Below are 14,061 nucleotides of genomic sequence, written 5' to 3' on the forward strand. Positions count from 1 at the left end.
GGCAAAAAAAGTGCAAGGCTGGAAATTTTTTTTTTTTTTGAGAGGTTTTCGCTATAGGGCGTGTGCGCTCGTCAGACAGACAGAAAGAGACATAGAGACAGAAAGTGAGAAATCACCCCCCAGGGGGGATGGTCACCTGGTCCGGGATGCGAACCACGGACGACTACGTGGGAGTCCAGCGACATAGCCATTACGCTAACTGCTGGTTCCCTGGACCATTTTTTTAATACCTGAATTTTATTTTGTAAAAAAATATTGAACCTGGCTTCTAGACGTAACTATAAATACAAGGAAAGCAAAGGACAGAAGAATGTAAAATAACCTTTGACAACGCAATCAACAAACTAGACTGAGAGACACAGAGGTCAGATGGGGCTTGCAAAGTATTGCAAGGAGAAAGATAAAGGGTAATTCTATAGATTAAAAAAGGACTCAAGAGACATAGCAACCACAGGCACTATGTAGACTTATTTGGATCCTAATTCAAACAAACTTTAAAAATACAATTATAAGCTAATTAAGAAATGCAAACACTACCTAGAGGTTTGACAATATTAATAAATTACTGTTTCTTTTCAAAGGTGTGTTAATTATATTGTGATTAGGTTTAAAACCACTTATCTTTCAGATACACATTAAAGGATTTACAGATGAAGTGATAGGATGTCTGAGACTTGCCTCTGAAGAATTGGGGTAAGGGACAATGAAATGAACGAATAGGGATAAAGGTGAAACAAGGCTAGACATGACTGTTGCAGTTGTATGTTTGTAATACTATGTTATCTACTTTTTAAGATGTTTAAAATTTTCCATAAGAAAAAAATGAAAAATTATGGATGTAGGCAGCAAGTTATAATAAAAAACTTCTATTTGTTTTGCCAAGTTTCTATGTGGTTTTGGGAAAGTCATTCTTCCTGGGTTCTGGTTTTCTTCTAAAAATCCAAGGCTAACCCTATCCCCCAATCACATCTAATTAAAGAAACATGGACTACTGTATGCTGGCTCCAAGATATGGATTTTTTTTTTATAAGTACAAATTCTTCAGCATTTGCTCAAAAATTGTCTATGGAATTGCAAGTGCACTTTCTTCCCTGCTGTTAAGGAACTGGCTCTGTGAAAAGACTAAGGGAACTAATATATCGTTCATGTTTTGTGCTAGGTTCTTCATGTAATAGTTATTAACAGCAAACTGCAAAAACTATGGAAAAATGGATGTAAAGTGCGTGTTTATTTTGGTGTTAAAATTGCTTTTGAAATCCATATAATTTTTATATACTGTGCATTTTTTTGTGAGCTTTTTGAAGCCCCTTGTATGACCAAGAGCTTGCCTTGGACCAGGTACCTCTGTGTTTCATAGGCATTGAAGCACATTTACCCTTTCCACTCAGCAAGGCAGGTACTTTATTACCTCCATTTCCAGGCGAGGGGAAGGAGCACAGTAAGGAGAGGCAGACTTTATTATTATTATTATTATTATTATTGGACTTTTTTTTGCTATAGGGTACATGAGCTTGCCAGAGACACAGAGACAGAAGATGAGAAATCACCACTGGGGGGATAGCCATGCTGCAATTCCTTCTCCTCCATTGTCCTCTCAGGATTTGGAGCATGCACATACAGCACCCCATGTGAGTTTTAAGACTCTGAGTCTGGGACTTAAACCGTAGTCGACTATGAGGGAGTCCAGTGACATAACCATTATGCCATCTGCTGGTCCCAGGAGAGGTAGCCTTTCTAAGGTTTCCCAAGAAAAGACTGGCTTTGAACTGAGGGCATTTTGACTATAAGCTGTGATTCCTGACGGCTACACCATATGTGCATGACCTCCTTAAGCTGTATTCCAACTCCTGACAGAAAACCGGTATTCTTTTCACTTTACAGGTAAAGAAATGGCAGTTTTGGGAGTTGTCTCTCAAGGCCACCCATTCTCAACGTCGCATCAGTGGGACTCAGGCAAGATTATTGAGGGTCTCCTTCTTTTTCAAACTTTAAAAAATAATTGCTAGAGGGCACCTGCACCTGCACCCACCAGAGAGAGACAGAGAGGAAAGGGAAAGTAAGAAACACCCACCATGAAGGCTGGTCACACTGCAATCCCTTCTCCTTCACTTCCCCATCCTTTCAGAATTTCGGGTGCACACGCACATGTATCCGGTGTGTTTTTCAAGCCACTGGGTCCAGAACTTGAACTGCCCAGTTGGCCATATGAGACCGAGCAGCCTTAATCACCACACCACTCGCTGGTCCACATGTTTCCTTCTGAGCCTCACAATCACTGGTGCCTGTCATTTTCAGACCCGGAAGTGAGTGACTGGAGACATGACTATGATAATCTCTGTCTACACGTGCAGATGTGCCTTCCTCTGCTGTAAATGGAGACTGAGATAAGCCCAGACTCCCAGGGCTGCAAGCGTAACAGGCATGAGGCGGGAGATATTCGACCCTTTGCTCTCCCTCTCCAAAGTTCAGAACATTCACCTGTCTCAGAGGAGGAGGAAGTGTTTGGCATATCACTTCACCTATGTGCAAAATAGAACTTCCCAATTATTTGGTTACGTAACCACCTCCATTACTCTGGAGATATATAATTACATGTGTTCCCACTGGACACTTTTGCGTACCAGCCATCAATGGGTATTATTCAGCCTTCATTAAAAATGGAAGGCCTCTGAGTCACAAAAGGAAACCAATAGAAGCAGGTAACAAGCCCAGGAGTGGGGAGACTTGATCGGGAATGAACAGGACCCTGAGATATGCTATAGATAGCTGTCATCTAAAGTGAGGCAATCCTGCAGATAGCCTCCCAGGAAGCAGGAGCACACAGAAGAAAGTGAGTGGAACTAGAGCATTTGGAACATTCTCATGTTGTATGATGACAACCCTATGACATAGAACCTGTTATTATCATGTCCATTTAATAGGTGAGAAAACTGAGAATCAGAAAGTTAAATAAATTGTTGGGAACCAGCAGTTAGCGTAATGGCTATGTTGCCAGACTCCCACGTAGTTGACCGCGGTTCACATCCTGGACCCGGTGGCTTAAAACTCATGCCAGGCGCGTATGCGTGTGTGCCCAAGATCCCGAGAGGAGAATGGAGGAGAAGGGATTGTGGTGTGATCATCCCCCCTGGGGGGTAATTTCTCGCTTTCTGTCTCTAAGTCTCTCTCTGTCTGTCTGGCAAGCGCACGTGCCCTATAGCGAAAATCTCTCCAAAAAAAATAAAGAAAGAAAGAAAGTTAAATAAATTGTTTAAGGTCATATACATGCTAAGTGATGGAGTTTGAAGACTATCTGCCCAATTTCAAAGCCTGTACTGGTAACTTCTACAGTTTTGGGATGTGATTATGTAATTTCAACGTCATTTGTTAGTTAGAAGTAAAATAGAAAAATACCAAGTAATAAATACTACTCTCCTAAGTAAAGTAACTTTATTTTATAAATAAAAATACCTAATACCACATACTCCTCTCTTAAGTCCATTAGCTCAGACCCTCACTAAGTATGTATATATTCTTTACACATAATCTTAACATGATCAGGTTATCTGCTTGCCCAGGACAAATGGAGAACAGGATAAATTGAATTAGAATGTTAGAAGGGTATCATTTGAGCAAGGAGGTAATGCCAGCTGAAAAGTAATTCCTTAAGGTGACAGAGAGACAGATGAATCCTTCTTATTATGGAATGAGGACCTGCACCCTGAATTTGTTCTCCCAGCTGTTTCTGGGGATTTCACACTTGTCAGTTCAAATCTGTGTGTGACAGAATGAGTGTATGTTTTACTGTACAATCACCTGTGTGTGTCTACCTTCAGAACTCTCGAGTGGATTGTCATTTGCAGGCTAGACTAAGAAGTTCTCTTCTATACATGGAAGCCATTGAGATGTGGAAGACAGGACCCCAGTTTTCACAGATAGCCAGAAGGACCTAGAGATAGGAATTCTGAAAATGGCTGGACTTGGACCATTAGCTTATTGTTGCATTGTGAACTCGAGCTAAAATGTTAAAGCAGGTAAAAGGCACAGTGCAGGAGTGATGCCCTGGGTCATGGTGTTGTATGGCAGACGGTGTATTTGTTCTACTCCACCCTAGCAGGGTAGAAAGGATAGGCTCTGGAGATTTAACTGAATTTTAGTGCTCCCACTTGGTAGTTGAGTGGCCTTACTTTTGTCATCCGTGAAACAGGAATGATGACTCCCAATCCAGCTCATTGGTAGGATGAAAGGAAATCACAGGGGGAAACTGCTAGGCACATAGTACGAACTCAATAAACATGAACTCTTTCTTAATTGCCTTCAGTGGCCAAGTTCCTCTATTACTCATCTCTTTCTTAATTACAGTCTACCAAACCCCCTTTATGACACACAACTTTATGCACATATCTCTAGGTTCTTGGGGGTTTTTGGTGGCTTCATCCCTGGTTTCCCAAGCGTTGTTGCCTCCCTGTTTCCATGGTGATTTCCCAATCATATGTTTCTATTTCTGCTCTGGCTAGCAGTCTTTTTGTTTTGATTTTCTCTGTTTCTTGTTACTTTTTTTGAGGTGTGCACAGCCCAAAGGAAGATGAGCTGGGATCTAGAACACAGCAGTGAGGATGGAAGGGAGGCATGGTTTCTACCAGGAAGTGAAAATCTCCCCAGGTGATGCACATTCGTGATTGGCGTCCACCTGATTGTCTTTGAGAACAGGCAAACCTCTCAGGTAAAGCCTGCTATGGTGCTCCCATAGAGAACAATTTCTTCTCCAGAAGTCCCCAGACGAAGGGTGTTACACGTTTAGGGTATTATTTAGAGTCCTCTGTATTATTATATTAATAATATTCTGTATTATTTAGGGTCCTCTCTCCTCTAGGACACTGGGTTTTGTATGATTCTGCCCACAGAGCCCTTTCTGGAAGCTGGTAAAGAGTAGGGACTCATAGAAAGTGGACTCAATATTCAATATGGCAGCACTGTATCTAACGAGGACAAATTGATAATGAAGCTCCTGAACACCACAAGGCAGCCCACAAACTGCTGTGAACAATAATTTCAATCGATTCATTAACATAGCCCTACTTAGGCACTATTACTTTATTTTAGAGTTGAGGAGAATGAGGCTCAGGGACATAAGTAACTTGCCCAAGGCCACATGCACAGCTGAAAGGAAGAGCTGGAGTTAGAACTCTGACTCTGGCCTAGTAATTAACAGAGCCAGATCCCGCATGGCCAACCACATTGTGTGAATCTCAGCCCTGGTGGCTTGAAGAACACACTGAGTGCAGAAAATCTTGATGGGGTGCTGAAATGGAGAATGGACGGTGGCACCTTCTGCCAGGCAAGCCAAACCAAACCAAACCAAACCAAACCAAACCAAAAAACAAGAAACTCTGGCATCAGCTGATGCTCAAATCTTAATATTTACCTAACTCAGTACACAACTTCTACAATAAAGATTTTATTCAGGCTGTATAATTGGGAAAGACCTCATTTGCCTCAGGCAGAAATTGAAAACTTTTATTAAACAATGATCTTTTTGAAAGATGCACCTAAAAGGTATTAAAAACACATGGCATATCAAGTGATCTTCTTTAGCTTAGTTTTCATCCTATGATCTTTATTAAGAATCAAGTCATTAAGACTCACAATTTGCTACAAATAGCTAATAGTTACTTCTTATAGGAAATAGTGGAAGACTTTGGGCCAGTTTTATGGCAATGGGAAATTCCAGGTAAGCTAGGGGAGCTTGAGCAAGATGCTAGGTTACCTGCTGTCCATGGTAGAATACAGCGAGGAGAAACATGGCCATCAGCAGCAGGGATGCTTCCTTGGTTCCCAGGAAATCTCTGTCGGGAGAAGAAAGGTAACATGGTGGCATGGTTACCAATGGCCATTTAGGGGCTTCAAAGAGACTGTAGAAAATTGATATTCACCATGATGTGGTATAAAAAATAAGAAACAAAAGTTATTTGAGCAACCACTGCATGAGAAGGACTGCTCTGATGATTTGCACGTTGGCTAATTCAGAAGTCAGTTTTCCCTTAAGGGCACAAGGTTCCCAGGGCATGGCTAGTAAAAGATATTCTAGAGTCTGGCTTCTTGACGCACTCAGATTAATAATAATGCTTTCTACTTGTAAAGCAGTTATATATTTCAAAGAGTTTTTATACTTTTTCATCACAAAAATCCATGTGAAGAAAAGTTTCCCTCCTTCCTCCATTTTTAATATTTTCATCTGTTTGAGAGATGGGTATGCAATGCTTGTTATATGGCAGTCTTTGTTCTAAGTGCATTAAAAAATAGTCTTATAAAAATTATAGAAATTGAACACTGCTCTAATTATTATATTTATTCTTTTAATACTTGAATCAATTCTATGAGTTGGGAGACTACTACCCTATTATAATTCCTATATCTTTTCATAAAACCTTGTTCTCTTTGTACCCTCTCTTCCCAGAATGAACCCTTAACACTCAATTCACAGTCCCATGGGGCCATGACGGGGACATTGCTGACTTGGGCTGTCCTTGGATCTCTAGAAGTTCAAGCTGAAAGAAGTTGAAGATGTTCAGCTGTTAGTATATATTCTATTTTATTTTTTTGGTGGGGAGAGTCTTGTTGCTATCGGGCATGTGCACTTGCCAGAGAGACAGAAAGCAAGAAATTACCCCCCAGGGAGGATGACAATGCCATAATCCCTTCTCCTCTGTTCTCATCTTGGGATTTTGAGCATACATGCACACATGACTGGTGTGAGTTTTAAGCCACCAGGTCTGGGACTCCAACTGCAGTCAACTATGTGGGAGTCCAGTGATAGAACCATTATGTCATCTGCTGGTCTTGCTGTTAGGGTATATTTCAATGCTGACATGACTTTCAGCCAGAAAAGGAATTCAGAAAAAGATCCAGGGAATCCCTTGTTTTATTAGCTATTTATTTATTTTAGGCTTTTGTCATAGGGCACATGATTTCACTGAAGAGAGACAGAGGAAAAGTGAGGAATCATACCCTTCCCCAAAGGGGATAGCTACACCACAGTCCCTTCTACTCCATTCTCCTCTTGGGATTTTGGGCATGCATGCACATATGGTCAGCGTGATTTTCAAGTAGCAAGGTTTGGGACTTGAACCATTGCCATCCATGTGGGAATCCAGTGTCTTAACCACTACACCACCTGCCGACCTCCCTTATTTTATTTTGAAAGCTTTCCTTTTTCATTTTGGGCCAGCCTAAAGCCTTTCCCCAGGTTCTCTATCTCAGGCAACACCCCTCATCCATTCACCCAGGTACTTGAACCAAAAGCAAAAACAAAACAAGGAGTCACATCTCTCCACCCGCTTACCCATAACCAAAATTTTGTCCCCTCTACCACCAAAATGTACCACCAGATCTTCTGCTTCTCCACATGTCTAGCTCCACCACTTCAGTATATGCACCATTATCTCACAGTCTCCTAACATTATCTTCTACAGTTTATTTTTAAAGTTCATTTATTTATTTATTTATTGAGGAAAAAAAGGGACAGAAACCCACAGTGTAACTGGGACTCAGCACCACAATTCATCCCTAGCCTCAGCCAGTCAGGGTCACACGTATGTATACAAGGGAAACCTCAGTACATGAACTCAGGACTTTGCTGTATGGCAAACCATCATGGTACCACTGCACCATTCTGGCTGGTCGACAATCTATTTTCTACCTGGGAGTCAGAATAATTTTTATCACTAAACCATATAATATCACTTCTTTGTTTAATCACCTCCTAACTACATGCATACATATATTCAGAACTCATTCAGAAGCAACTGATATGGCTTAAGAACACAATGGGACCATCACAGATGAAATGCATGGGTAGAGAAAGGAGTAAGAGAGCACTGATATGGCTATTTCAAGGCAATCACAAACCTCCCATTTTCTGTTCTTGCTGGAGACAGGAAGAAGCACAGGGCCCAGGAAAATGGGCATGAAATCAGCTGTCAAGCTTAGCTTCTCATCTAGCATTATGCTAAGAGACCCATCTAATTCATAGTAGGCCCAGTAAGATCACTTTGATAGGACAGAACTTATAAATGGAAATACACATTCCCTTAGGGAGGTACTATGCATACAGGGATCAGAAGGACCAAAGAACCTTGTGGGCTGGAACAAGATCCAGATCTGTGAGTTTCTAGTTCCATCTGCTTTTCCTTGGAGAAACGCTAATATGCTAATAATAGATGATACTCATTATTATGTTTCTTTTTTTATAGTCCCAGAGAAACACAGAATTATTGAGCATCTACTGTGTACCAAAAGTATGCTGTGATACAGAGATGAGTAAGGTTCATTGTCTTTGTCATCCAAACAGTGCAGTAAGGCAGAGATTAAAATACATAGATAATTCATAATATAATGCACTCTATGACAGGGATACATTCTTGCTGCTATGGGAATATATGGGAAGACAAAGTAACTCAGGCTGGGTGTTCAAGAAAGACCCAAAAGTGGAATCTTTGTTTTTGTTTTTAAAGAGATTTTTACTATTAGGGTGTGTGTGCTTGCCAGACAGAGAGAGAGAGAGAGAGAGAGAGAGAGACAGAAAGAGAAATCACCCCGGTGGGATAAGAGAGAGAGAGACAGAAAGAGAAATCACCCTTGGCGGGATGGCCATGTCATGATTTCTTCTCTTCCATTTTTTCTCTTGGGATTTTGCACATGTATGCACATGAGCTATTCTTCTCTTCCATTTTTCTCTTGGGATTTTGCACATGTATGCTCATGAGCTAAGTGTGAGTTTTGTCACAGGGTCCAGGACTTGAACCGTGGTCAACTACATAGGATTCCAGTGATGTAACCATTATGACACCTGCTGGCTTAAGAGTGGAATCTTAAAAGATATTGAGGAAAAGTTAGAATGTTAATGGTAGCAGACATACATTATACTTAGATAGCTGGTTTGCACGTCTCTAGTATAGTAAGTAGATGGCGTATGTCTTGTTTGAAGCTGCATGCAGACTCAATAGGAGAGTGCTAGTCTCTAATGGAGCTGTCCACCATGAGTGCTGAAAGTGTAGGGGGTTGGACTGTGAGTCTCAGACTGTCATCCCAACCATCTGGAGATGATTTCATTCATTTGTTGGCCCATTAATTCACTCACAGTCATCACCATGCTTGTTCTTGGGGAGGATGAGCACATTTCACTACCATACTTATTTCATTCATGTCCCTTAATTCTCTAGCCCCCAGTGTTTGTTGACCCCTGAAAAAATTATTAAAGAAAGTGAGCTTTGGAATTAGGCAAACCCACATTACAATCGCAGTTTGGATACTGACTGGTCATTTGATGTTGGGCAAGTCATTTAATATCTTCAAACCTCAGTTTACTCACCTATGAACTTCTCTAATAGCATTTATCCCCATAACTGAGGATTGACTGAGGGAATAATGGCAGTGTACTTGGACAATGCCCAGTCTATTTCCTCCTGCTACTCTGAGAAGCACCAGCATATAATTTTGCTCATGATAGTGGAGCTTTTTATTATTATTACTATGTATTTTTAGGTTTTTGCCATAGGATGCATGAGCTTACCAGAAACAGATTGAGAAGGAAAGTAAAAAATTATCCCCACCTCCCCAACCCGGGAGATGGCCATGCTTCAATCCCTTCTCCTCCATTCTCCTCTGGGATTTTTAGCTTGCATGCACAAGCACCTGGGGTGATTTTTCAAGCCAGAAGGTCCAGGACTCAAACCACAGTCAGGCATGTGGGAATCCAGTGTCTTTACCACCATGTCACCTGCTGGCCCAGTGGCAGTGTTTTTAAAAAATCACTCATCTACATTGTTGAATTTGGATGATCTTTGCAAATCTGCCTGGCACTTCTGATACCCTTTTCTTAGTGATGCAGAAGACATTTTTAAGCTCAGCAATTTCTTGTTTGAAATACATTTTTCAAGGGAAAACATAAATACGTCTTGAATCATTTTGAAAGTAGTGATTGACCAAAAATAGATGACTAGACCAAACTGAGAAGAAAACGTTAAAGAAAATTATGAACAGTCTTTGAGTCTTTAGCTGTTTTTCAGAGGGAAAAAAGGAGATAGTCTGAGTAGAGACTATAGAATATGCACTGTAAGTCAGCTAGGCTGAACAACATCCAAAAAAACCAAAAATCCTGATTTGAATTTAGAATTTGAATTTTTTTTTTTATTTTTAGTAGATTCTATGATTCTTTGAAGAACTTTCAGAGAGAGCCAAATAACTGAAATATAGACCATAATAAAATTATTTGCTTGGTATAGAGTATAAGAACTTAAAACTAAGGATATTTTGAAAAGAGTTGTTTGTTTTAATAAAATTGCTAGATTAATACTACCATCTCCATTGCTAATAGAAACAACATTTAAATGAAAACACATGCAAGATAATGTTTATCTCAGGGGTATAACAAGTTTTAGAAACCATCTTATCTGATGTATCACAAAAATCAATATTTAATTTGAGAGTTACTCATTATATACATGTTTATGCTAATTGTAATAACTTTTAAAACTAATAAAAGTTCACAAATAGGTAAATAAAAATTGTTCTTAAGTTTACCATTCTGAGAAAACAATAGCTAAAATTTGGAAGTCAACTAAATGCCATTTCATTTCCCCCCATGCAAAAATATGTTTACAACTTTAGGATGGAATGGTTTGTACTATTCTGCAAACTGCTTTTGCACTTAGAATAGCTTATGAAAGCAATTCCATGTAATTAGTTACTTTACAATATATACTTCATAGATGCATTTTATTCCATGTTATGGTACCATATACAAATGAATATTCCTTAAAAGCCTTTGGTTTTACAAGCAGAAGACTGAGGCCTGGAGAAGAGAAATCCCTTGCCCAAGATCACACAACTCATTTGTGTCACAGCCAGAATAAGAACTCACATCTCTGGCACAAATTGTGAGCTTTCATTGTGTAACTGACTTCAAATTTTTAGTTTAGTTATTAGTTCTAAACTAAAATGGATATATGGACGAATGGATGAAGATTACATGATGCTGGACCAATGTCATTTGGTTTTGACCCTACACATGGGCGATTCCCTGGCTGTTCACTCATGTGGATGAAGGCAAGCGTCAGAACTGCTCTATAATTTGTGAGACTCAGTGAAAAAGGAGATCCTTAGAAAATTGTGTTTAGAATTACAAGATGGTGACAGTAGAACATTAAACTAAGAACAGGGTGTTTCTTAGTGTGGGGTCTTCTGTGAATCCAACTGTTGCAGTTGTCTTCTATCTGGTCTTCCTGAATCCACTCTTGTCCCCTACAAAGCTCTCATAGCTAGGCCTATGCATCCTCTCTAATCACTACTCCTACTTGTTGTACTATAAAAAAAAAAAAAAAACAAAAAAACAGGGGCTGGCAGGTAGCGTGGTGGTTAAGGGCGCTAGACTCCCACATGGGTGACCGCAGTTCGAGTCCTGGACCTGGTGGTTTGCTTTCTCACTTTCTTTCTCTCTCTCTCTCTGGCCAAATTAAAATAAATAAGCAAATAAAATAAATAAAGTTAAATAAAATAATTAAAAAAAAACAAAAAGCAACAAAACAAAACAAAAACAAAGCAGGCTGTAGGATGGATTTATCCTGCAGAAATATCCAAGACCTGCATTTCAGAGCTTACCTTGGTCTATGATAGAGACCACTTCATCTGGACCAAGTGGACTTCACCACTCTCACTTACAAATTGCAAAATATGGTCACAAACATTGCATGTACTCAAGCTTGAGCCAACTTCCCATCCATCATCCTCAGCCTCTCAAGGTGAGTGGAGCATTTCTTAATTCAGTGCCATAGAAGTAGAATTAGGATCACTTATCTAGATCATGCTCTCCAATAATGAAAACAGGCTTCCACAGCACTTCAATATTGTGTAGCACATCAACCTTTCCTACACCTCAGAGACCACGCCCAGCCTTCATCAGCTGTACTCTTCTCCACTCTGCACTGGCCCTACTTCCTCTCTGACACCGAGGAGAAAGTTGTTTAGAGTGGTCCCTTGTAGTTATCAACAAACTGAGGCCTTTGCTCACTGAAACATTTTTATAATAGGGAACACTGGTAAGGAAACAGCCTAAATATCTGTTAGTATATTTACATTTTTCCAAGAATAAATGTATTTTTGTAGGTTCACATTATACGTACAGACAACGGTTAAAGTGAATTAGATTCAGTGGTGTGGTGTTTAAGGGTGCTGGACTCCCACATGGTCGACCATGGCTCGATTCCCAGACCTGGCAGCTTGCTTTCTCATTTTCTCACTCTATCTCTATTCCTCTCTGTTCAAATTAAAATAAATAAATAAATAAGGTTAATAAAATAGTTCTTTAAAAGAAAAAAAAAGTGAATTAGATCCATAGATTGCAACCTAGCTTGATTTTAAAAATGCAGTATCATATGACACCAAAACATTATTATAAATAATTTATAGACAAAAACATAGTTAAGGAGAATGGAGGAGAAGGGATTGCGGCGTGACCATCCCCCCTGGGGGGTGATTTCTCGCTTTCTGTCTCTATGTCTCTCTCTGTCTGTCTGGCAAGCGCACGCGCCCTATAGTGAAAACCTCTCCAAAAAATAAAAAAAGAGAGGAAAAACATAGTTAAATATATGTTGATAAACATGGGTGGGAAAGAGATCTATTAAATGTAGTAAGACTTGGCCTTTAAAAGAAAGAATATAACATGATGAAAGGGAATTTTAAAACTATCTGAAATATCTTATTTTTTAAGTATAGAGGTAAATATGACTAACTGTCAGCATTATTTATTTTCAGGAGTTAGTTCTTAGATGTTCATAATTTTAGTTTCTGAGGCTTCCTGAGTTATTTTTTCTTTTAGAATGTTGGCCACGTATTCTGGCTTTACCTAGACCTATGTACTTCCTCCACCTGAGGCCATTCAGGCCCGCATCAATGTCGGGCTCTTTCCATTACTTCCTGTTAGGGTCTGGTTTCCCATGAGGTTGTGGAAGGGGCCAAGTGACCTCCCCAGGAACTACAGTCAGAGAGCAAACTGTGAGCAATGGGAGACACGTTCCTCTGCCTTCTCGGACCTGAGACACTCGTCCCTGTTTTGCAGTCTATTAGTCTATTCAGAGACGTTCAATTGGCTAAGAGAGTGAATCTTCCAAGGCACCGCTGAATCTCTTCAAAACTCACATTGCCAGCATAACAAGATGTTGGCTTGCATTTGTCTCCTTTCCATTCCTTCCTGATTTTCTTTCTCCCTCACTTCACTGCCCTAGATTGCCTTAGTACTTACTTTGCCTCAGGCTTATTCCTCTAAAATATCTAGGCATGGACATTATTTTAAAATATTTTTCTATATTTCAAAAATCATACAATGCAAAGCATATATGTGCTCAGTACAGAGTAGCTGCTGTGATTAATATTGTTATAACCAAATTATTTTTGGAAACTATAGACCTTGGAGATACTGAAGTTGAAGAAATGATAGATTATTACATTTGGAGGAAACCTGAAGTACTATGTAGCTATTATTTACTACAAGATTTAATTAACTAATGAATACGTAATTCCTATAGATGATACAACTGCAAAGTGGGGATTTTGCATAGACCTGTAAGCTAGAGATGGTCTGAGCTGAGATTGAGGCCAATATGGAATCAGTCTCCAAGTTTTAGTAACCCTACCTTGATTATTTTCCCAATGGTTCCACTTCCCCTCAGAGTAGAACACTTTTGAACAGGCAGGGGTGGGCACTTACTCTCCACTGTGGTTCAGGTTGTCATAACGCAGAAAGAGACCTGCATAGAGGGTCTCGGTCAACAGGGCATAGATGGCAATCATAATCAACAGCACTGCCAGCTTCAGGACGGAGTTAAGTCGGAGGAAAACAGCACAGGTCACCATGGCCAACACCCCCGTGAAGACGAAGTACTGAAATGGAGAACACAGTGGTCAGATTTCCCCAGTTATGAAAGCAGAAGGTCTCCTCATACATATGCTTACTGAGCAGTTTCATCAGGAGGGTTCAGGGTCTCTTGAAACTTGATGAGTCTCAAATTGAGCTCCTTATTTTCCTAC

The 14,061-nt window shown here is 40.0% G+C and overlaps 1 protein-coding gene across 1 annotated transcript in view; it reads right to left on the reverse strand.

Annotated features, from left to right (window-relative positions):
• Positions 1-14,061, reverse strand: part of ADCY8 (adenylate cyclase 8) — a 242,822-nt gene that overhangs the window by 29,863 nt on the left and 198,898 nt on the right. The window contains 2 exon segments of the mRNA XM_006156697.2: positions 5,747-5,825; positions 13,742-13,914. Of these exon segments, the coding sequence (XP_006156759.1) occupies positions 5,747-5,825; positions 13,742-13,914 (252 nt within the window).

Source organism: Tupaia chinensis, unplaced genomic scaffold (genome assembly GCF_000334495.1).
Source record: "Tupaia chinensis unplaced genomic scaffold, TupChi_1.0 Scaffold000513_1, whole genome shotgun sequence".
NCBI lineage: Eukaryota > Metazoa > Chordata > Mammalia > Scandentia > Tupaiidae > Tupaia > Tupaia belangeri.